Source organism: Eucyclogobius newberryi, unplaced genomic scaffold (assembly GCF_026437365.1).
Source record: "Eucyclogobius newberryi isolate DKJ021-1_F unplaced genomic scaffold, fEucNew1.0.hap1 SCAF_17, whole genome shotgun sequence".
NCBI lineage: Eukaryota > Metazoa > Chordata > Actinopteri > Gobiiformes > Gobiidae > Eucyclogobius > Eucyclogobius newberryi.
This window is the reverse complement of record NW_027315801.1, coordinates 23,011,188-23,034,600: the sequence shown is the minus strand read 5'-3', so window position 1 is coordinate 23,034,600 and position 23,413 is coordinate 23,011,188. Positions and strand designations below refer to the sequence as shown.

The 23,413-nt window shown below is 40.0% G+C and overlaps 1 protein-coding gene across 1 annotated transcript in view; it reads left to right on the top strand.

Annotated features, from left to right (window-relative positions):
• The first annotated feature begins 6,634 nt into the window (after positions 1-6,634).
• The window catches only part of LOC140363154 (LHFPL tetraspan subfamily member 4 protein-like), a 30,454-nt gene continuing 13,675 nt past the window's right edge, over positions 6,635-23,413 (top strand). The window contains exon 1 of the mRNA XM_072449519.1: positions 6,635-7,844. Coding sequence (XP_072305620.1) covers positions 7,436-7,844 — 409 coding nt within the window. The 5' untranslated portion in view covers positions 6,635-7,435. The remainder of the gene's footprint in view (positions 7,845-23,413) is intronic.

The following is a 23,413-nucleotide window of genomic DNA, read 5'->3' as shown; positions in this document are numbered from 1 at the left end:
TATTTCAAATTGAAGCCAATTTAACTATTGTTGGTTCATTGTTTTGTCTGCAATGCCCAAATTATACTGAATACACGCTCAGAATTGCAGGCTGACATTGTGTCCCGGGGCAAACACCTCACCTACACACAGCCCACCACAAATCTGACCATATCCCTGTGCAGGTTTTCAGAAAATGTGTAGAAAAAGAAAGTAAATATCTACAGCATTGCTTCAATAACAGAAACCGAGCCCTTTTGGATGATCTCGCCCCACCAAACGGAGGCACGGTCCATGGTGAAACTTTATTAGCCGCAGTTTGTAGAGGGGTGGGGTCAGAACGGCCACAGGAGACCACACAGGCGCAGTTATTGTCTGGGGGTCTGGAGGTCTGGGGCTCGAAGCGTGAGGGGAATCCAAAATGTCTGACACACTACCAGAGTCAATGAATCACACCAGAAAACAATAAACAGGACATCTTTTGGAAGACACAGTATGAATAGGAGCTTATTGGACTGTGATCGGTAGTTTCCATTGTATTATGGCAAGGCAAGGAAAGGCAAGTTTATTTGTAGAGCACATTTCATACACATAACATATCCAAGATGTACCTTGGTGCTAGGCCATGGAGAGACTTGTACACAAGCAGAGCTGCTTTAAAGTCTCTTCTCTGAGCCACAGGAGCCAGTGCAGAGACCTGAGAACAGGACTAATGTGATCATACTTCCTGGTTCTAGTCAGGACCCGAGCAGCAGCGTTCTGGATGCACTGCAGCTGTTTTACAGCTCGTTTGGAGAGGCCAGTGAGCAGGCCGTTACAGTAGTCTAATCTACTGGAGACAAACGCATGGATAAGTCTCTCTAAATCTGGTTTTGACACTATATTTTTGATTTTGGCAATGTGTTTTAGATGGTAAAAAGCTGCTGATGTTATTGATTTGACGTGGCTATTAAAGTTCAAGTCTGAGTCCATTATTACCCCCAGATTTCTAATTTGGTTTGTAGGTTTTAGAGCGAGACTCTGGAGGTGACAGAGTGCTACTTGTTTAGCAAGTCACATTTTAGAATACAATTTTAGTGACTTCTCTAAACTGTATTCATATTTGTATTTATTGTAAGGTAAAAGAGAAGTCGCTACTCGTTTAGAATGACTGGGTAGAGTGGCCAAAAAATGTCAATGTAAGTAGAAATACAGGAAGATTACTCAAGTGAGAGTAAAAAAGTATTTGGAGAAACTACATCTGAAGTAAGAGTAATAGTGAGAGCAACTGTCTGGATGTATCTGGTTTTTAGTTTGAAGTTGATGTAATTGTGAGGACAAAACATTAAATAATGCAAAAAATCTGGTATTTTCTTTTATTTACTCAAACATTTGAGGGGAGGTGCTGAACCACGAGAAGCAAGAATCCAAGAAATCATTGTTAATGATATTTGTTGTCAATATTACATCAGAGTGAGCGATGCACTGCTGCCCCCTTGTGGTAAAACTGTGAAATTACACCTAGGTTTTATCAGGCGTGTCTTATGTATTGTATGTAACAGAACAACCCACAAATAATACACAAATGTGACGGAAGTGAGACAAAATGAGGCAAAAAATGTGAATGAGTTGAACGATAGTTAGAGATAAATGAGATGAAGAACTTTATTGAGATGAAACCCACAAATCCTCCACTAATTGTAGTTTCATGCAGAGGAAGAATTGTATTATTCCTGAAACATCCAAAACAAGATACACTAAATGTGACTGGAGAAATTAGATGAGTTTATGAAATGCAAACATCCAGATTGATGAAGCCGTGTTTCATTAATTCAAGCACAAACACGGAGATGAGGTGACATTTAGCTCCAAAAATTGATTCAAAATGAGTTTTTTTAAAATAGATCTAATTACATTTTAGTTTCCAGTATTGAGTTTCTGAGTCAAATTTAAAATGTCTCTAATAAAGTCTGAATTTGAACTGATGCACTAATTCACATTGACTGTTTCACTGAATTATGAGCATTTTTAACATTGAGCAGCACTTGCCATGACTGTCCAGCAGATGACGATAACGAATACGTTTTTATAATGAGCAGATTCTTGAAAATTGAAGTCACTCGCTCACTGTGGGTGTTTCTTCTTGTGAAATTATATTTGTATTCACATGTTATTGTCAAAATATGATGTCATGCTGTATGAAACATTTGATAAGAAAAACTGAGAGCTAATGTTACCTTGGCTCTTTCAACATCTGACTGTAACATATAAAGATAATATAAAAACTTAAATGTATTTGTAAACGAATTTACTTGCATTTGACAGAAGCAGTAACCCACCACAAAATCTTATCTTTCTTTTATTATTGTTTAGGTTTTGTTTTGTGTTTTTTTAATTTTTCCAAAAATGTAAAACAACAAACAGAACAACATCAGTAAAAATAAAACTATAAAGAAGTGATGGTATCCAGAGGGGCGGGAAAAGGAACACGAAGTCCAAAACAACAGTCCCATTTGCCAGTGTTCCATTTTCAAATTGAGTCAAAATGTGATTTTATTTCTTTATTTTTTCATTTTCTGTATGTCAGTCACAATGTTGGTCCAATCAGCGCATTCTGTGCCATCAATTATTTTTGTGGCTTTTTCTGCTGCCAGGAGTATAATCCAAAGATATCCATTTATTCTGTCCATGGCAGGGGTTTGGAGGCCCAAGTACATAGTTCTGAAATGGATCTTAATCCTGATCTTAATTCAGAAAGATCAGGTGGATCAGTGCTGTTTCCATGAGGAGACGATGAACATGTAGAGGGCAAATACAGGCCTCCAAATGAATGTTTTAGGGTTAGGGCCCTCACAAACGGCCTTGAGCTTAATGACTGAAACTTAAATACTTGTACATGCAGACATAAGAGCACGGTACACTGATGGTATGTTTGAACCCTGGACCTGCATGCCATTCAACTTATCAAACTTTTTTCAAAAGGTTTTTGTGTTGACAGGACATCACGACATTTTATAATTCCTAGTTTAAAATTGAGCTGGAACAGGTCCGAATTCTATGGCAGAATTTGCTGTTTAATATTTAATGTCAGACTGCCGATTTGTTGACTTGGTTTATGGTTCATATCTCTGTAATTACTGGGCCTAGCTACACAACACACAAACTGGCACAAAGTTCAACATCTCAGCATCAATAAACAAAACTGTTTTTTATTTTTCCCATAAGCCTTCAAAAGTGGTGCCATTATTCAACTCCAAAGAAGTGGTTCTTGTGTCAGTTGAAAGAACTTTGGGCCATAAGAATAATATGGCAAGTTTGTTTAGCGAATCATTTTGTTCATTTCTATTTTTATACTTCTTTCAACATGCCTCTGCCCACCATCTGAGATTATGACATCATCAAACACTAGAACGTGAACGCAGCATATTTGTAGGACAAAGACCGGCCTGTTTATGTTTTCTGTTGGCAGTCATATTGACAATGTAATCAGCATAACTGTTAAAGTCTATAACAGTGTTTTCCAACCAGGGGTACGCGGCCCTTTGGAGAATGCAAGCACTTATCAAGAACTTAGAATAGTTTCAAGTTTTAAAAGAGAGTGAAATTTAATATCACCCGAATAAACCTGTTATTTGTAGTTTTGTTTTTATTTTGCATTTTTTTGGACAAAATATCATGTATGGCTAAATATCATTGAAATAAAAAATAGCAGTATACCACAAGCAAACTTGTCGTAGTAATTGTATGGTTTAACGTCCTATAAAGTGACAATAATCACATTTTTCACAGATGTTTGTTTATGCTGAAATCAAAGAAGTTTAAACTTTGTGCCAGTTTTTGTTTCATGTGGATAGGCCCAGTAATTACCCATTAACCAGGTCAAACGCCTCCATTTTGTCAGTTAAACAACAAATTTCATCATAGAATCGTGACCTGTCTCCAGCTCAGTTTGAAACTAGACATTGGATCTGCTCTGGTCTCCTGGGGTCGATCCCGGCAGACACGGAGGTGGAGGAACAGACCGAGAGCTGACGACGACGTGGATCCATGTTTGTTTGGACAGCAGAGGTGTGCGCACAGATCCGACATGACACACACTGCATTATTGATACACGCTGAGGAGGAGACCTGAGCCAAGTGGACACTGTCTGCAGAGGACGTTCCTCTGAGGATACGGAGAAAAGAGAAGATGAGCTCACACTCAATCACTGCTTGCATACGAAGGCTGAAATAAGACTAATATAATCTTCAACGTGCACAAACTATATGTTTTTTAATGGAGTATATGACACCTGCTTGTTTCTTTACCTGGAATCTTCCACAGTATGGCATTAAAGTGCACAAGACAGGTTCTCATTTTCTTCTAATTATAACTTTATTTGGTGGGATTGTCCCTGTGGTAAATATTTATCATAAAGTTTTATATCAGTGAAGTTGTTGTTTGTGAAGAAAAAAAAACATGAAAAATCTGACTGTTACAAGATGGTGAGCAGAATTTGAATTTATTGTAAAAAGTATCTATTAGTCTATCTATCCATATATCTATCAAACTAATGAAAAAATATATTTGATATATTATGGTACAGTGTCATTTGGTGGTATGTGGCAACACTTTACGAGCACATGTGCTTCAGCATGTCCATTCTCTCACACATAGTTCAGATAAGTGATAAACATGGCTTCATTGTGTTATTTTTTTCTAGGGATAAGCATTCAAAATATTGTAGTTCTGTTCCAAATTTGTGATCAGTATTTTTGTATACAATTGTTGCAAATACGTCAATGGCTTCCTCTAGTCTTTTCCCTCCCAGTGCAGTTGAGTTTTCAGACACGCCATTCCAGTCCAGTGTCTTGACCCACTTTCAGCCTGTTTCTTCAGGGCAGACCACATGTTACTAAAGAACACCAGGAAGTATCCGACTCCCTCAGAGCAGAGACATGTGGACATGAAGTGAGCAGCACAGTTCATGTACTGCAGCCTTTAGAGCAGAATGTTAAAGTTTTCAGAATTGAATTTTAACACCCACGTCCAATCAATATCATCAGCTGCTTTTTATCATCTAAAAAACATTGCCAAAATCAAAAGTGTAGTGTCTAAACCAGATTTGGAGAGACTTATTCATGCATGTGTAGATTAGACTACTGTAACAGCCTGATCACTGGCCTCTCCAAACGAGCTGTAAAACAGCTGCAGTTCATCCAGAACGCTGCTGCTCGGGTCCTGACTAGAACCAGGAAGTATGATCACATTAGTCCTGTTCTCAGGTCTCTGCACTGGCTCCTGTGGCTCAGAGAAAAGACTTTAAAGGTCTCGTACACAGCTCTGCTTGTGTACAAGTCTCTCCATGGCCAAGCACTAAAGTACATCTCAAACATGTTAGTGCCATATGATCCATCTCGGACTCTGAGGACCTCAGGGACCGGTCTCCTGCTGGTGCCAGAGTCAGGGCTAAACATGGGAAATCTGGATTTCCAGTTTCATGCCTCTAAAAGCTTCCTGAAGACATGAGACGGGCCTCTACATTGGCAATGTTCAAATTGGCTAAACACGGTTTTGTTTAGCTTTGCAAATGACTGAAATAATTGACATTATGATCGCTTTCACAGTAGTACGTGTGCTATTACTTTTGACATTTGAACAACTTGTACTTTTAGCAGTATTTTCAAAAGTATTAGTACTCCATTTAGACAGTTTCAACTCCTTAACGCTTTAACCGATTTCAACATGTTATACCTCATTACGATCGCTTTCACAGTAGTACGTGTGCTATTACTTTTGATATTTGAACAACTTGTACTTTTTGCAGAATTTTCAAAAGTATTAGTACTTTTTCCCCATTTAAATGAATTTGGGCATTATGAGTGTCTGTGGATTTCTTTAGACTTTATTCTTTAGACTTTTGTGACGAAGCCGAGCAGGGGGAGAGAGGGAGAGAGAGAGAGAGAGAGAGAGAGAGAGAGAGAGAGAGAGAGAGAGAGAGAGAGAGAGAGAGAGAGAGAGAGGGAGGGAGGGAGGGAGGGAGGGAGGGAGGGAGGGAGGGAGGGAGGGAGGGAGAGACGCAGACACTCTAGCAATGGCTCCAGCCGTTGCAAATTATCTAGTTGTATATGCACTCTTCTTAACTGTTTTGTGATTTCTGTACTTTAATGAATTTTTCCAGCTGTGTGAAGCACTTTGAAATGCCTTGTGACTTGTGCTCTACAAATAAACTTGCCTTGCCTAGATGTGTATACAGGAATTTTAATTCAATTATGTTTTTTATTGAGTTTTGCTTCATGTGTTTATGTAATGTATTTTTATAGTTTTATCTCAGTGAGGTTGTCCTATTTGAATAAAGGTTAGGACTTTATAAAATTAACTATATTTTGTGACAAACCTCTGCATGGATTTGGGCCTATTCGTGGGTTGCAGTTTCCTGTTATATGCAAAATTTTGGACTCCTATTGTCTCATCATTTTGGAACCCAGAGATATTCAAGGAATAGCATTGACTCACCCTGGCCCATGTCTGCATGGCATCACTTTAATCATCATTTTTTCAAAATCTGAGAAGGACCAGGAGGGTCACTAAAAAGTTCCAGATTTGGCCCTGGAGCCTGACGTTGCACACGTGCAGCTCATCCTCCTCCTCACACCACTCTCGTGGTCACGTCTCTAGATTTACCAACGTGCATTTGCCCAATTCCCAAATCAAGGTGAGTAGCGGCGGGCGCACGCTTTGATGCAAATTCACTGCTGTTCCTGCTGCTGCTGTGGCGCGCGCATACGTGCCTGCGCACCGTGCCTGCCTGTCATCAGTACAACATCAGCATCTTCCGGGGAGCGCGCGCGGGGAAGAGGAGGAGGACAACGGAGCGCTCGAGAGAAAGCGAGAAGAGGAGCAAAACTGAGCCGATAATGGAGTCGAGGCGGTGGAGGATGCGCGCGGAGAGGACTGTGTGACAGCGCGCGTCTGTTTTCATCCACGGAGTCTTTGTGCGTGTTTTTTTTATTTTGGGGGGAGACGGTAGGGTCAGTGGAGGAGCAGAGAAAAAGAGGGGAGCACCCCGCGCGGATGCTGGGGACGCAGAGGGACGGAGGCTGCACCGCTGGCGCTGTTCAACGGGCTCCATGTCAGCGACACGACGCTACAATGAACCTCACATTTGAAGCTGTTCCCAAAAAAGACACACGCTCTGAAGCTCGTTGTAGTCTTTTTTCTCAATCATTGATGGGCCCTGAGGAGACGCGCCTCAGAGCGCTATGTTGAATCACTGGTGCTGGTCAATTATTTAGTAGAGCTATAGGTAACGCGGGGCTGCGTGCATGTAGCGGCGTTTGTGCGGCTCCGCGCGTGTCACTGGCATCATTAGTGTTGTGTTAGGTGATGTAGGCCCATTCAAGCCTGTGTGTGGAAAAGGCGTGGGGGTTTTTCTTCGTTTTTTCTTACTTTTTTTTTTTTTTTTTTTTACATTGAAATCTTACACAAAGACCAAACATGTTGCCTTCCCAAGAAGCCTCCAAGATCTACCATGACAACTACATGCGTAACTCGCGGGCCATCGGCGTGCTGTGGGCCATCTTCACCATCTGTTTCGCCATCGTCAACGTGGTGGTGTTCATTCAGCCCTACTGGATCGGCGACAGCGTCAACACGCCGCAGGCCGGATACTTCGGCCTGTTCCACTACTGCGTGGGCACGGGGCCGTCGCCCAGTCGCGAGCTGACGTGCGTGGGCAGCTTCTCCGACTTCAGCTCCATCCCGTCCGGAGCCTTCAAAGCCGCGTCGGTCTTCGTGCTGCTGTCCATGGTGCTGACCCTCAGCTGCATCGCATGCATGGCGCTCTTCTTCTTCTGCAACACCTCCACCGTGTACAAGACGTGCGCGTGGATGCAGCTGCTGTGCGGTAAGTGACGCTGTGCCATACCATTGTGTGTGCTCGGGGCTGGATGTGAGCTGCTTTGGCAGATGGACAAGCATTTAGAACAGGCCCAATAGGCTTCTTTGTGAATAAAACAACAATATGTTATATGTTCTCATGGTCTAGGTTCAAATCATTGCACACAATGCAACTGGCTCCACTTTTAAATATAGCCTGCAACATAACAAACATATAGATAATTACCTATGCATACATACACATGTAATATCACAGTATTGTGCTTTACACTCCTTGATGTTGAGACAGTTTCAAACATCCGTTAGTTCTAATGGGCTATGAAGAAAAAAATATGAAGGCTAAATTTCCCCTGTATATTATGTCCAAATGGTTGTGAAAAATATGTGAAGAAACAATGAGCAAATGCTGATAAATGCACTGTTGGCTCAAAGTCTTAACTGCCTGTAACTCCACATAATGGACAGTCTTTATCAGACTATGAATTAAATATGAGGAGATTGATAAACAGAAAATGCTGAAAAGAGAAAACACAGATTCTAAATGGACTTGACTGGAATGCACCAGTGTGTGCGAGCATGTGCAAAGGGAACCCCCTGATATGAATCATCATCTCATCCAGGTGCTCCCCAAATATTGTTTGTATACTGTACACCTAAGATTTGATCAAGCCTTAAAGCGTCACGAATAATAATGTAGTTTTGACTGTAATTTAAAAAGAGGTCTTGGTGTGTTTTTAGACGCATGTGTCCCAGAAACGTAGGGTGCATTCACACTTGTCCTGGTTTGCTTAGTCCTGAAGGTTTAGTCCTGTTTAGTCTCATTCCCTATTTTGATCCACCATTTGACCTATCTTCATAAAGTTTCACAATAGTCCATAATCTAACACACTTATGCACTGGTGAAAATGAAAAGAGTGTAAATGTTCATGTTAATTTGGTGGGATGCTGAGTAAAGCAATACAACATAAGTGTGAATTAAATCATGAAATTGAATGTATGTACAGGTCTTAACAGTAGAACATTTTGTGAAAAGATGCATTTAGTTTGTGATAAAGTGATTGTCATTCTTCCAATGTGATACAAATCTTGGAAAAGTATGATTTTGAAAGTACTTAAAAGCTGTAAAGGAGAACAATATTGTGCTCCTTTACAGCTTTTAAGTACTTTCAAAATCATATAATATTATTATTATTATTACTATTCCCAAAGTAACGCTGCAAACAACAAAATATCTTCATTTTAAAACTGTATATCCCTATGAACATCTTTTATCCGTCCACCACAAATCTTGATAATGGATGAGTTTAAAATGTGTGCACCATAAATTAAATTCTAATTTTAAAACAAATTGCAAATCTAATTGTATATGCAATGTCCCAAAAAATTGCAATTACACATTCAGCCAAATCACCAATGCTAATTTATAATCATTCAATTTTATTCTGTGAGGGGGCAAAAAAACATGGATTTTTACTTAATAGACACAAATAAATTGGTGCTGCCCGATGGTCGAGTGGTTGGGGCGCGCACACGTATCCCGGGCTCCAGGTGCGGCCGCGGTGTCCTGGGTTCGGACCTCCCCTCTCTCTCCCCCCCCATTTCCAACTGCCCTCTCCTGTCTGGTAAAGCCTACGGGCCATAAAATCTTTTAAAAAGGATTAAAACTCTTAAAAATAGATATTAAAGCCAACAAACACACAACGGCAACAAAAATCCGGGGACAGAAGACAGTATTACAATGAAACTTGGGGAAGTGAAAATAGCATAAAAAACAATGCCCGTAATGTATGGGAAAATACAAAACGCAGAAAGTCAAAACATGTTCTGCATAAGGTAAGATATAGAGTATGATTTATTTAATGAGATGCACTTTCTCCTGGATTACTCATGCTCTGGATTCCTGCTCCATTATTTTAAATGACCAGAACATGTTCCTCCAAACGTGATGTCTGAATGATATGAAACAATAATATAAATGCAAATAATCCAGTGTTCCACTTTAGGAGTAGATGTGTATTAATTTCCGCATATGTGGGCTCGGATATGTTTATTTGGGAGATTAAATTGTACCTCAGACTGGTTCAGATCATGTTTTAAATAAATGGAGAGATTTGTGAACAGTGGTCAAATCCAAATGGACAAATGGATGTCTGCGACTATAAAGTGGTATATTGCACGTCTGGTCGTTATGGGACACCTTTTTCATAGACATAGTATTAATATTGCAAGAGTCATGGTCCAGGTGGAGTCCGTGTTTGAGAAAAGAGGCCTGGGAAGCTGCGGCAGTGTATTTAATTAAAACTGCAGTCACCAAACAGTGATATAATGAAATATGACGCTTTTGTTTATGAACTGCTTTTTCCCAGAGTACATTTGTAGACTGTGCGAATACAAGGTAGACTAAAACAATATCTGGATATGAGATTGTATTGATATTAGTGCTGTTCTTGCCACATTTGCATTTGTGTGGGTAAAAATTGTAGTTTCAAGGCAGTTCACTGTGGTTGTGTGAGAAAATACTTCATTTAAAGGTGCGCTACACCACCTTTCTCAATTCAAGCAGGTGGTGAAATCTCCACCAGAAAAGCTACGCAGTGCACCTTTAATCCAAACTGTCAGAGGTCACTTTTGTTATACTGTATATATGATGATGTTGCGTTACATTTATCCTCGAAGGTCAAAACTCGTACCTCGGAGAAACACTTTTGTCATATGTCTGTTATGTACTGTAACGTCGCAAATAAAAAGATAAGAACCAGGAAAGTGCACAAATCAACCAAAAGTATACGTCCAATTAAGTTGATTTATTAACCCGGGCAGTGTTATCAAATTTGTGAGTAATAAATCAACGTTTGAAAGAGAATTTTATCAGTTCTGTGTAGACTTTAGCAGCATTAGCGTAAAAGGAATATAATGAAGTATTTATAACTGCAGTGGCTCAGCACTGGGGCAGTTCACAAAGAGCGAGTGGACAGTAGAAAGCAACCTAAGGGAAAATTACACAAGTGCTATAAATATTTGAACGGTCGGATGTTACATTTTATCCACACGCAGAGCACAACGATGTTGTAACTCGGGCTTCTGAAATGTTGCCCGAGTTTCCAAATATAAATTCTGAGACGTATTACTACATCTCCGAGGGCAACTGTAACGCAACATTACTATTGCAAAAAAAGAAGAGAAAACAAGTCTATAATGTTCACTGCATTTGCTAACAAAACAGACACCCATTAATGTACTTATTTGGCTATGCTTTGGGTTATACTTTTATCATGACCAGTTTAAATATACCTTTTGACTCACTCTCTTACTCACTTGTCTATAATGTATTGGCAATGGCATGTATACATCAATTTGTTGCTTGATATTTGTTAAGTAGTACTCCTGATTCACCATGACTGCATTACTACCACACGGTGCAGCCAGAGATGCCGATGCTCTTCTGCAGGAGACTTATACGTGTACAAAAGCCACAGCTGCGGAAGTTGCAGCGCACTCCAACCGATTTCCCATTCACACCAAGGCCCCCGACACCTGATCTGCTCAAAGATTTTCTCAAAGATCTGTTAATCTCACTGTAGTCAGCAATACCTCAGTCCCATTGGATACTACGGGAACCAGGCCCATCCAAAGCAAATTCCTGCATTGGCCATTGTAGTATTGGCCGGTATATGCGGGCAGATGAAGGCTTAGAGGACTATTTTGAGGTGCTATTGCAGGTCGATTGGATTAGTGTTCGCGGCCAGGTGAGCGTTTGTCTCTGCTGTCGGATTACTCTGTGCTTGACAATATGTGCACAAGAGCTTTTCCCACATCTGTGATAGTGAGCACTATTGCGGCCGGGGTATATAGCGCGGGATTTTGTCAGCTGATGGTTGGGGTTAGCGCTTCTCAACAAGAAGGTTGTGTTTGTTGTTTAGGGTAACGTAAGTAAAAGTACAAATTAGCTTACCTCACAAAACGAGATGAATTCTGGTGATTTTTATGAAATTACAATCTTGTACATCTGCTGCGAATGGGCTCGACCCACCAGTTGGTCTTTGCAATTGATTATTTACTCTGCAACATTGGAAGCCAAAGGTGAAACACCAACATATATAAATAGGCGCAGACATTCTGACAATTATGTCTTTGGAAAAAACATCCAGAAAGAAGCACTTTGTGCATTTGTGGACAGAAAATGTACCTGTGTTTTTCACTAAACTGGAATTAACAAGTTTGATTTCTCTGCTCGCTTCTCTCTTGGGACCTTTCGCTTCTCAATTTTTCCCAATCACTTTTCATCAATCCAACTTCTGCCAGATTAAAAATGAGCGAGTAAAGAACTGGAGACATTGAAGGAATCTGCTGGTTGACTACTACAACCATATGGTCTATTTTACCAAACAAATAGGCAGAATAAAAATACATGAACATTTCACGGATCATTGAGTCAAAATTATATGACCAATACAGCAATCCAACAACACGACTGTTTTTCCCTGGTTCGAGGGCTAGTTCAGCAAGGTTTAGACATGATTTCACCTTATTTTTCTCTTTTATTGTCTGAAAGTATTATTTGACACCTTGAACTGTAGGGAAAGAGAGTATACTTGTAACAACTATATGTGCAACACGTCCAACCACTACACCACCACTACCACCTATTCTTACACTCTTGAAGCATTTTACAAGCAGGCAAAAGGAAACCCTGCTGGATCATCATTCAATTAAGCTCCCAGCTGTTTGAAAGGCTTTCCCAAATCACACATTAACCTGCCCGTCTTTCCACCACATATTAGGTATTCCCATGTGTGAGCGCGGGACATGTTCGGTCACGGTTCATGTCCACAGCCTATTAGCCACAATGGCGTCCCCACAATCCCCGCTCTCTGACGGACACATGCTGAATGAGATTTATATGGCACGATGCTGGATAAATGACTGTAATGACCGTGAGACCTTTAGCCGACATAAAGCAGCATTAGGCTCTGGAGAACAGCACGGCAACTGGCGGAAGGAACTAATCGCCGATCAGTTAATGCTTGGGCTAAATCACAACTTTCCTCATATTTAAGAAACATATATCGACTGGTAATTGTGCTTTGGATGGAAAGGATACATTTTGTTGTCTACTAAACACTTTTTTTGTATTTTTGCAATACTAGACTAGTATTCTATCTGTATACCTTTTCTGTACTTGTTCCAAAGCTGGACAATGTAAAAAAGGGAATTCAGAGCGGCGTGGGAGTCGAACCATCAGCCGAGCCAACCGACATGAAGAGATCAGCACTTTTCGCTTTCTGTTTTTTCTCTTTCCCTCATCTGCCCACTCGATGCCCCATTCTGCCGACTACGATAAAAGAAACTGCAGCCTCTATAAAAGAATCAGCGCAAATTTAGGGAAAAGAGCCGAGGTAGTAAAGACAAGGCTCCACAAACGGAAAATCTGAGCGCAGTAATCAATGGCAGAGGGAGGATACTAAAACAAAAAAAAAAGATGGTTGTACAGTTCTCCGTGCGCTGGGATCATATAGAGGAAATGCATTATGGAGAAAGTGATGATTCAGCGGTCTGTAATGTGCTCTGGCGGTATGTGCCTGCTCAGACGTCCGTCAGAAACATGGGAGAAGTAAGTGAAAGGCTGTAAAGTCAAACGCTGTAACCGTATCTGTGTGATCACCACTTAAAACATCCTGCAATATTAAAGTCTAATGACCCATGGATTTTTTTTTTTTGAGTACCAACAGTAAAGAGACTAATGTAAAGCTTTGTGCCCAGTAAACCATTAATGGAGACAAAGTACCCTGCTTTATTTTTACTTCTAAAGCAGCTTTTGACACCTTGGCTTTGATATTTCATGTTTTGTAAAATATTGTACAGGGACACTTTCACCTCAATTTTAGGCGTTGAAGGTCCCAGCTGTAGAAATGGACATTGTGTAAAAAATACATAATAACACAGCCATTATTTATTTATTTATACATTTATTCTAACCTTTACTTAACCAAGAGTTCCATTGAGATTAAACACCTCTTTTCCAAGGGTGTCCTGGACAAGAGGCAGCAACATAATTACAGCATACAAATGAACAACATAAAAACAACCCAGGTTATGAGAAACAATTGCACTTTATTGCTTTATGTATTGTTTGTGTCTGTGTAATCCCTCATTCGTCCTGGAGCGATCCTCGTAAAACAAGTTGTCATCTGGACTATCATGTGGACTGTCATCTGAATGTTTTAAAAACAAGACCTTTTCACTTCCAAAAGTCATTTTCAATCTGCAGGGCTGGTTTGAGAAAATTTAATAAATTCAAGTTTCTCAGATTGTCTAGATCACTACCTGTGAAACTTCTTTTGAGATGCAGCAAAAATACTCAAAAAGAGTCCGCTGAGAATGAGCTTAAAAACTGGGTAGGAAACTTCCAGGTTTCTAGTCTATAACATAACTTATCTTGGAAAAATGTAATTGGAATGATTTCTGAGTGCTCAGAACGAGAGGACCAGTAAATAAGAATACAGAAATGTTTGTGAATGAGGCAAAATACAACTCCAGGTTAGTTCTGATGAGAAGACAGCGTTAAAACACACAAAAAGCAAATTTAGCATCATGTCTTTTCAACTTGATAACCTCATTTTGCCAAAACAGAATAAAAATGTTATTTCTGGTGGTGCTAAGGATGAAAACATAAAATAAACACAATGTTCTTTGGTTGTGAGTGGTGAGGAGCTGCACAGGTGTTGGCTGAGGGCCTAAAGTTTGCCACTACCCCAGAGAGGAGCGTTTAATCAGAGGCTGGTCCCGCTGGGTCCAGCAGCACGTTTCCTGGCTCTGCTTCCTAACTAAATGGACCACTTTAAACTGGACTAGACTCAACACAAATACACCTTATGTGTTTGGTGGAGGTCTGTTGTAGAGCTGAACATGTTTTTGTCAAAATATTGAATTGTGATTTGTCCGAGACACACCGCAATAGTGATTACATTTGTGTTTAACAGTTGGACTCTTCTCAAAGTGCACATTTTAAACTGTCCAAAAGGAACATTTGAGAGAAAACATACATGTTCTGAAATGCATTTGATTCTTGTATTATTTTTTATGTGTTTACCGAAGTCTAAGCTACAAAGTTAGTAGCATATTTTGTTATTTGAAAGGGACATAAATACAGTCTTTGATTTGCTAATTGTAACCATTAAAAGTGTGCAGCCCTAGTCTGTGGTGGTACCAATAGTTTAGAGTGTGTGAGTTTGAGTTAATATCAAGGTAACAGACTCCACTTTGATATAGTATTTCTTCCCACAATGCAGTTCTGCCAAGACATGGTTAACAAACATGTCCCAAAGACCTTAATCAACCTTACTATAATAAGTAAACACCGACAACAACACTGGGTTGTGATACAAATTAAGGACTGGAATTATGCAATATTCCTTATTTTGTAATTAAACGTCTTACTTATTTTGCATGGTGCACATAATATTTCTTCAATTGCTTTTTGTTTGGCTGAAGCACTTTGTCCGACTTCTTTGTTTCTAAAATTGGTCCATTGTCTACTTCTGCATGATAAACCGAAGAAGGTCAAGTTTCTGAGTTGTAATGGGCTAATATCAAAAGCCATCCCTACATGATGTCCCTCTTGATGTGCCCTTGTCTGGAGATAGAATGAAGGATGATTGAACGCGGTGATGTGATGCCTTGGCTCAGCACGTTCTGGACACTGCAGACAGTCAATGAGCCAGCGCAGACCTCACTGTTCCCTCACAGATGGGACACGGGACACGGGACACGGGACGGTGGACACAAGACAGCGTGTTTACCGATCGTCACAGTGATGCAGAAAGATGAGCCGCTCTAGTTTCTCTGGTGCCTACGTGTGCCACTGTTTGAGAAACCTTAGAGCATTTAAGTCTATGTGTGAATCGCCACTGTCTCTTCGAGCCTGTTATTGTTAAAGGTGTACTGTGTAACTTTTCTGATGAAGGGTGTGACAACTGCTCGTGTCCATGGAGGCGATGTTGCTTTGCCTGGAAAGTTACACAGAATGGCGTTTAACTGACATACATCCATGGAGACAGCAGATCATATAATGCACGTATGTCTAGGTATCTTTTAGGAATGATATTAAGTTTATCCATCTTGTATTTACTCAATTACATTTACTCAATTACAGGTTTTATTGCTAACAGAAACTACACATAAGCTGCACTTGTTTACATAGCGTTCCAAACGATTATGCAAATTGTTTTTAATTGTCATAAAGATAATTTGTTCATTTTTTCCAGTGAAACTCATGGATGGTTTTGTGTCTCAGGGCTCTTTGTGTCTGTGAAATCAATCACAGACAACAGTGCCAATTAGTTTGCCAGGTAGGTCCAATTAAAGACAATTTGAAAAAAAATAAGTAAGTTGTACATTATTAAGCAGATCACCATTTTCAAGAACTATGGGGACGAAAAATTATCCCCCTAGGACCAAATAGTGTGAAACAGTGTTGTAAGCAGTACTGTTACAAGGTATGACAACTTAAGCGTGATCGTCGTTCTATTAAAAGATTTGTAGATTTGAGCAGATGAAGGAACAATGAGGAAGGTTTCTGCCAGACAAATACATCGGATTAAGAGAGCAGCTGCTAAAATGCCATTACAAAGCAGCAAACAGGTATTTTGAAGCTGCTGGTGCCTCTGGAGTCCTGTGAACATCAAGGAGTAGGATCCTCCAGAGGCTTGCAGTTATGCATAAACCTTCTATTCAGCCCTTAACCAATGCTCACAAGCAGAAACGGCTCCAGTGGGCCCAGAAATACATGAAGACTAATTTTCACTAATGAGTGCAGTGCAGCCCTGGATGGTCCAGATGGATGGAGTGGTGGATGGTTGGTGGACGGCCACCCTGTCCCAACATGGCTGCAATGCCAGCAAGGAGGGGGCGGAGTCATGGGGCGAGTGAAGGTGCGAAAAGGACCTCTGTAAAGTATGTGGAAAACATCTCCATGCATGACAAGGCACCATCCCATGCTGCAAGGAATACCTCAGCATCATTGGCTGCTATGGACATAAAAGAAGAGAAACTCATGTTGTGGCCCCCGTCCTCATGTTGTGGCCCCCGTCCTCCCCTGACTTCAACCCTATTGAGTGTGGAGCATCCTCAAGCCAAAGATGGATGAAGGCGGGAGGCAGTTCACATTCAAACACAGCTCTGGAGGCTATTCTGAAATCCTGCAAATAAATTCAAGCAGAAACTCTCCACAAACTCACAAGTTCAGTTGATGCAAGAATGTTGAAGCCCCTGTCAGATAAGGGTCCATCAATCCATCCATTTTCTACCGCTTGTTCCCGTTCGGGGTCGCAGGTGACTGGAGCCTATCCCAGTGACTTCGGGCTTTAGGCGGGGTACATCCTGGACAGTGGCCAACTCGTTGCAGGGCCAAATAAGGGTCCTTTGTTAAAATATAACTTGACCAGTTAAGACGTTTTGATTGAAATGGCTTTTGATTTCAGTAAATATGACCTGCTTATGATTCTAATTTCACAAATGACCATTTTCAGTTCTTTACAACAATAACATGGTTTAATAATTACGTTTTTATTTTTGACTCTCTTTATATTTACTATTTGGCAAAATCAGATAAAAATATAATTTGCTTCATAATTGGGAACGTGGTGTATTGTATGGCATTGTATTGTGTGGTAAAGTAACAGGTTAGTTTTCCAGGGCAGTAAAGAGGTTACTTTTAAAAGGAACACCACACAACATTGTTCTCCACAGTTTTGACCTGTAACTTGGCCTGGTAGTGTCACCTCTCTGTATCCACGGAGACGGATAAATGTAATGCCGTATTATGGAACATTCTTGACAAAGCAATAACATCTTGATCAAGACGAGAAGTGAAAAGTGACATACCATAGGGCAACGGTTCTCAAACTTTTCAAGTCAGGACCCCTCGAAATATCCATGCAACCGACTCACGACCCACTGCGGAATGAAATTGAAAAAGGTGATAATTTAGTGTCTAAACGTGTTGAATAAGGTTTAAAGGAACGTTTGCGCTATTGGACCTTATTTCACTCAAATATACTGTTTTATACCAACATATTTATTGTGTCTTAATCTTAAAATCTAAAAATGATATCTTGAAATCATCGTGCGACCCCCTTTGCAGGATGCTTTCGAAGATGTGAAGGAATAATGGGGTCGGCATGTAAACGGCTCACTACAGACGAGTTGTGGGCCATTAGCAATCCAAGCAGAGGCTAACCACGAGCAGGTGACGGTCGCTCCCCCAGTTCTGTCGGCTCTCGAGGGGATTCTGAGTAATGGGCTGACTTTAGAAAACTCTCAGCCGAGCAGCAGAACACACCGCACTGGATTTGTCAAATGTTACAACAGGTCATGTCCTGAACAGTAAGTAACCTTCAGGAACAAAAGGCACCATGTCTGTCCTCTGATCTAGTCTCAAGGCAGATTTAGTTACAAGTATTAGTGCTAGTTTAGAGGGAGCCACTGTAGCTTGTATTAAAACACTAAATATACTGGGCCATGTCGTATGATATTGAACATATAAACTGACTTTTGACTCATAAACCGAAAAAAAGAACATAATAAAAGAAAAGTAGAAACATCTTTTTTAGATATAAAATATTTTACCAGAGCATAAAATGTGGCCCCTCCCAAGGTAAATATGGTCAACAACACATGTTTTGAGTTCAAACGACTTCCATTTAAATAAATTCTTAAAGTAATTTCTGTGCTTGCACTCAACTTCACGTGAGTGCGTAAGCCTCTGTAAATGAAGTGAATTATTAATGAGGCCGTTTCTGTGCTGTGGAGCCACTGTGGGGGTTCCTCTTGTTCCCCCCTTCTCTCCGCTGCAGTAGTAAGCGCGGCGTGTGCGTCATACGTGTGCAGCGCGTGCATGCGGTTAAACGCATCCATGCGATGCACTGCTCAGTACAGAATGGATTTAGATGAACAAAGAGTACAATTTATAAGCTGCAATTTTGTAAACCTTTGTGAGCATTTGTGTCTGTACATTTCAGTTGTAGATTATGCTCTTGAATTTTATCATTGATTCCAGTAAAGTGATTATTGTTTTGATGTTTTCTTGTATGTAAGTTCTTTGGTTGCAAGATATCTGATGTAAAAATATTGGTATTACTTTATTATGACTACTCCCTAATTAGCCTTAATAAAACATGAACAATGACTTAATTCATAATGAACAATGAAATCATGCTGATTTAGACTTGGTAACTAACCTACTTAATTAAGGGGTTAAGGTTTGGAATTAGGGGTATGGTATTTAATATGACTGAATCATTCAGTAAACCAGTTCTTTCATTATGAATTTAGTCTTAGTTCATGAGGCTTATTAAAGAATAGTTTTTAAAAAGTGTACCACATTTTGGAAGGCCAGTGATGCTGTAAAAATGTACTGGACAGAACATTCTATTAGTTATTAGCATGGCGCATACACATTTATTGAGTGATAACAGTAAATATGTATTTAGTCAATCAATAATGACTCCATGGTGCCTGACTATGGCATAGGGGTTTGGTTGCACCACTATGCCAGGCTCTATGAAAGCTTACTCTTCGTCCCATTTCACGCTGCTGAGTGTTGAATGTAAAAACAAAACTGTGGCCGACAAAAAATGGGTTTAAGATGAATATATGTTTATATTGAGTTGAGTATCCACTCTAAACCTGCAGCGTATCGGTGCAGCAATGTGGTTGGCCTTTGTTGAATTTGTGTTACTCGCGTTGCTCATTTATCTGGTGTGCTCTGAAGCCTGTTTGGGAGTTCCTGTGGTTTCCCCCTCTCACTGCAGTGCTGACGCTTGTATGTGTGCATCATATGTGTGCCAGTGCACGTATGTGGATAAACTCATGTGCACGCCTCCATGCTGCAGTGCTCAGAGTTATATATAGCGCACAAAGGGAGAACGTTTCCCCAGGGATCTCCCAGCTCACTCATTCACTGGCCCCTTCACAGTCGAGATTTCTGCCTTCTGCTCTTCCCTCCAAACAGCCATGTTTTAATTATCAGCTGCTTAATAAATAATTCTAAAGTCACCAGGGTGTTTCCATAAATAGCCGTGCAGCTTAATAATGGATTCCTTTGACCCCCTCGCAATGGCATTGTCGCAGCGTGAGAGGTGGAGAGATGCCCTGCAGCCACAGGAAATGATGCACTGTGGACAAATGAGAAAGTTCTTTTCACTTGTTTGTCCTTTAACTACACTTGTTTATGCGGGGATTGTATTTCTGTGCTCTTGTTAGAATTTGGAGGACGGCCATAGTTCTATCTCCTGGTGCACTGCAGGAATGTGTTTGGGATCTCATCCGCTCAATCAAATTGTTCAAGACAAACACATTTTTAAAAATCCGACTCAATTACATCTGTTCAAACTTTACAGTCATATTCTGATAGTCCGTGACTCAAGCGTCTTTGTGGATTGATGAGGAATTCTGACACAAGCTTCAAACCCATTTTTTTGTTCATTCATTTTTGCTGTACTCTATGTTCATAACTTAAACTGAAGAATTTAACCAAAAGACACACACTCTGTACTATTGATCGAACGTTTGACCGTGACACAAAATGCTATCTTCCATTAGAGTATATGTGCATTAGACCTCGCTATACTCAATAAATTCTTGAGAAATACATTTGTTGTTTACTGTTACGTAAAAGTCTTCTGCTTGAACGTTAATGTAATGTATATTGTGCAAGCCAAAAGCCTGCAAGCATTTAAAAGGCCACAATACACTGTAGTGACCCGTGGACATGTGGTGCTGCTCGCTGACATTAAGGTGAACTCTGAGGCCACTTTGCTGGTCTAATACTGTATAAACCCAGAGGAAAGTGTTTGCATTTGTTCTACGTTAAACTGTACATGCTTTAGCTATGAATTATATACTGCTACAACCAGTTCTAACCCTTTGTGGAATTTCAGCAAAAGGAAAGAAGGATACAAAATGGGGTAATAAAACAAGTGTACATTTTTTCTTTTGTTGGAACCCGTTGAATTACCAGTTACTAACCCATGACTGCAATACACATAAGACTGTCACTACGTTTACAATCAGACCATGAAAACCGGACCCTTAAAGTGAACTTTTCAAAGTGTAGTTGTATCTCAGCTGCATGTAACCGCGCAGTCCGATCATACGAGCAGTACACACTCGTTTTAAATCAGCAGAGGTAACAAACTATGGTCCCCCCACCGTGGATTAGTACATGTTTAGTTTTGATCCGCTGCGTTAAAACAAACGTTGCTTATCTATTTTTTTTTTCTTATCATTTTTTATTTTATTTTACATATACTGTACAACAAAGACAATAAACAGGAACAGCAACAATAACAACAATAACAAGAAAAAACAAAACAAAAACAATACATGAATGAAAGAAACAACCCACATACACACAGACATATAACATAAACAAATAACTAAATAAAAACACATTAAACAAGAGTGAACGTTGCTTATCTATGTTCGCTGTTTGACATGTTTTGGGACAAAGAAAAATGTGTTTTGGTTGTTTCAGTTGAATAAATGTTATTCAATTTGTTTTAATAATTACAAACTTGAGATGCAGTAAAACGTTGCATGCACTAAACTGGAGTTTCTTGGCATCATTTAACATATATAAACACCCTAAGCTTTATATAGTACATTATGGAGTGAGTTGTAGGTTTTGGCCACAGCCCTAGTGTTAATGTATGCTAATATATGAGCACAAGCAGCGCCTGGCTGGTGGCTAATAACAAGACGCTACAATACTGCTAAGATGTCCAGATCGAAGGACAACCTGGGCCGGAGAGCTCCGTGCCAAGTGGGGCAGTGAACCCTAGTGTTGGGGCGGTATAAAGTGCCCCCTCAGCATCATTCACACCATATCCTCAGCCCTACTTCCACCCAAAAGCAGTGTCCATTAGACTGATGGAAGACTCACCCTGCAGGTCCGGGCAGTGTTTTTAAGTTGTAGCGTGGACACGGGGGTTCCTAATGTGCTCATGTTGACACCTTTCCACTCTGCCGCGCCGTGTCTGGCAGCAATTCACTTCCTAAGGTGAGCCGAGGACTGTAGCTGCCACGGGAGGTTACCCACAGATATAAATAGCCCTGTTGTTAGGCTTTGGGCTTCTGAGGAAGACTACCAAAAAGATAACAGAAAAACAACTACAGAGGAAATCCCCGAAAACTAGGCAAGGTTTCTATTAATGTAACTGACCAGGGTGGAACTGAAAACATCAAAACATATTGTATGACATACCACACCACAGGGGCACGTGGTAGTGGTATTAATAATGCCTTAAACTGACTCAATACTTAGCAAGAAACACAAATTGCTTAACACCTGAGCATCTCACTGTACATGCCCACCAGGAAAACAGATTGACTGGCCAAGTCCAATTTAAAGGGGCTGATTTTTACTGTCTTAAAACGTGAACAAACTTGTACATTTTAAACTCGTTGCAGCACTACAAGTCTTGCTCACTTACCTGAGATGTTTGTATAAAAGTAAGTTTGCAATGCCTCTCTGATTTAAAAAATTGGCTTGCTGAAAACTTTTTGCAACTTAATGATGGAAAAAGAGAAAATGATTTTGGCACCGGATGAGAAACGTTCTGTAATTAAAGATCACTTTGGCTTTCTGGGCCTTTCTGTACGATCAAGAAATCTGGGAGTCTTTTTCAAATCTATGTCTTTGGATGGTCAAAACGCACCTGGGGAAAAGACTAATTGTATTTGGTTGTTTAGCGAAATCTAAATCAATCAAAGTAAATGTAGTGTTTGTAACGCCACATTTAAACTATAACCTTAGCTCAATTTGAGTTGAGATAACTTTGTGGTAAAAACATGGACGAATGGTTTGGAGACAGTTGTGCCATGGAACACGTAAAGCAAAGGCGACCGCAGCTGAAGATAGTCCTGTTTGTCTTATGTTTGACAGTTATGGATATAGGTTTCTGAATATGTAAAAGATTTCTTGAGTGTCTGCGTAATGACACTATATGTTCTTGTATTATGTATTATACGGCGCGTTTCAACTCCTTTACGCTTTAACCAATTTCAGTTAGTACCTCTTAAGTTATACCTCATTACGATCGCTTTCACAGTTATACGTTTGTTATTACTTTTGACATTTGAACAACTTGTACTTTTTGTAGTATTTACAAAAGTATTAGTACTCCATTCGGCGCGTTTCAACTCCTTAACGCTTTAACCGATTTCAACAAGTTATACCTCATTACGATCGCTTTCACTGTCTCATTATTGCTATTACTTTTGACATTTAAACAACTTGTACTTTTTGCAGTATTTTCAAAAGTATTAGTACTTTTTCCCCGTTGAAATGAATGGTGCATTAGAATTATTATTCCTTAGACTTTAATTATTTAGCTTTATTGTAATTTGTTGTCAATCAAACCTGACTTTTTATCTTAAGTAGTACCACCAGTACAACTTACACACATGTAGTACTCTTACACACATGTTGTACTTTTACGCAAGAACGCAGACACTCATTATTATCTAGTAATTAATTTAAGTTTTTACATCCCCACCAAACTCAATCTTCATATC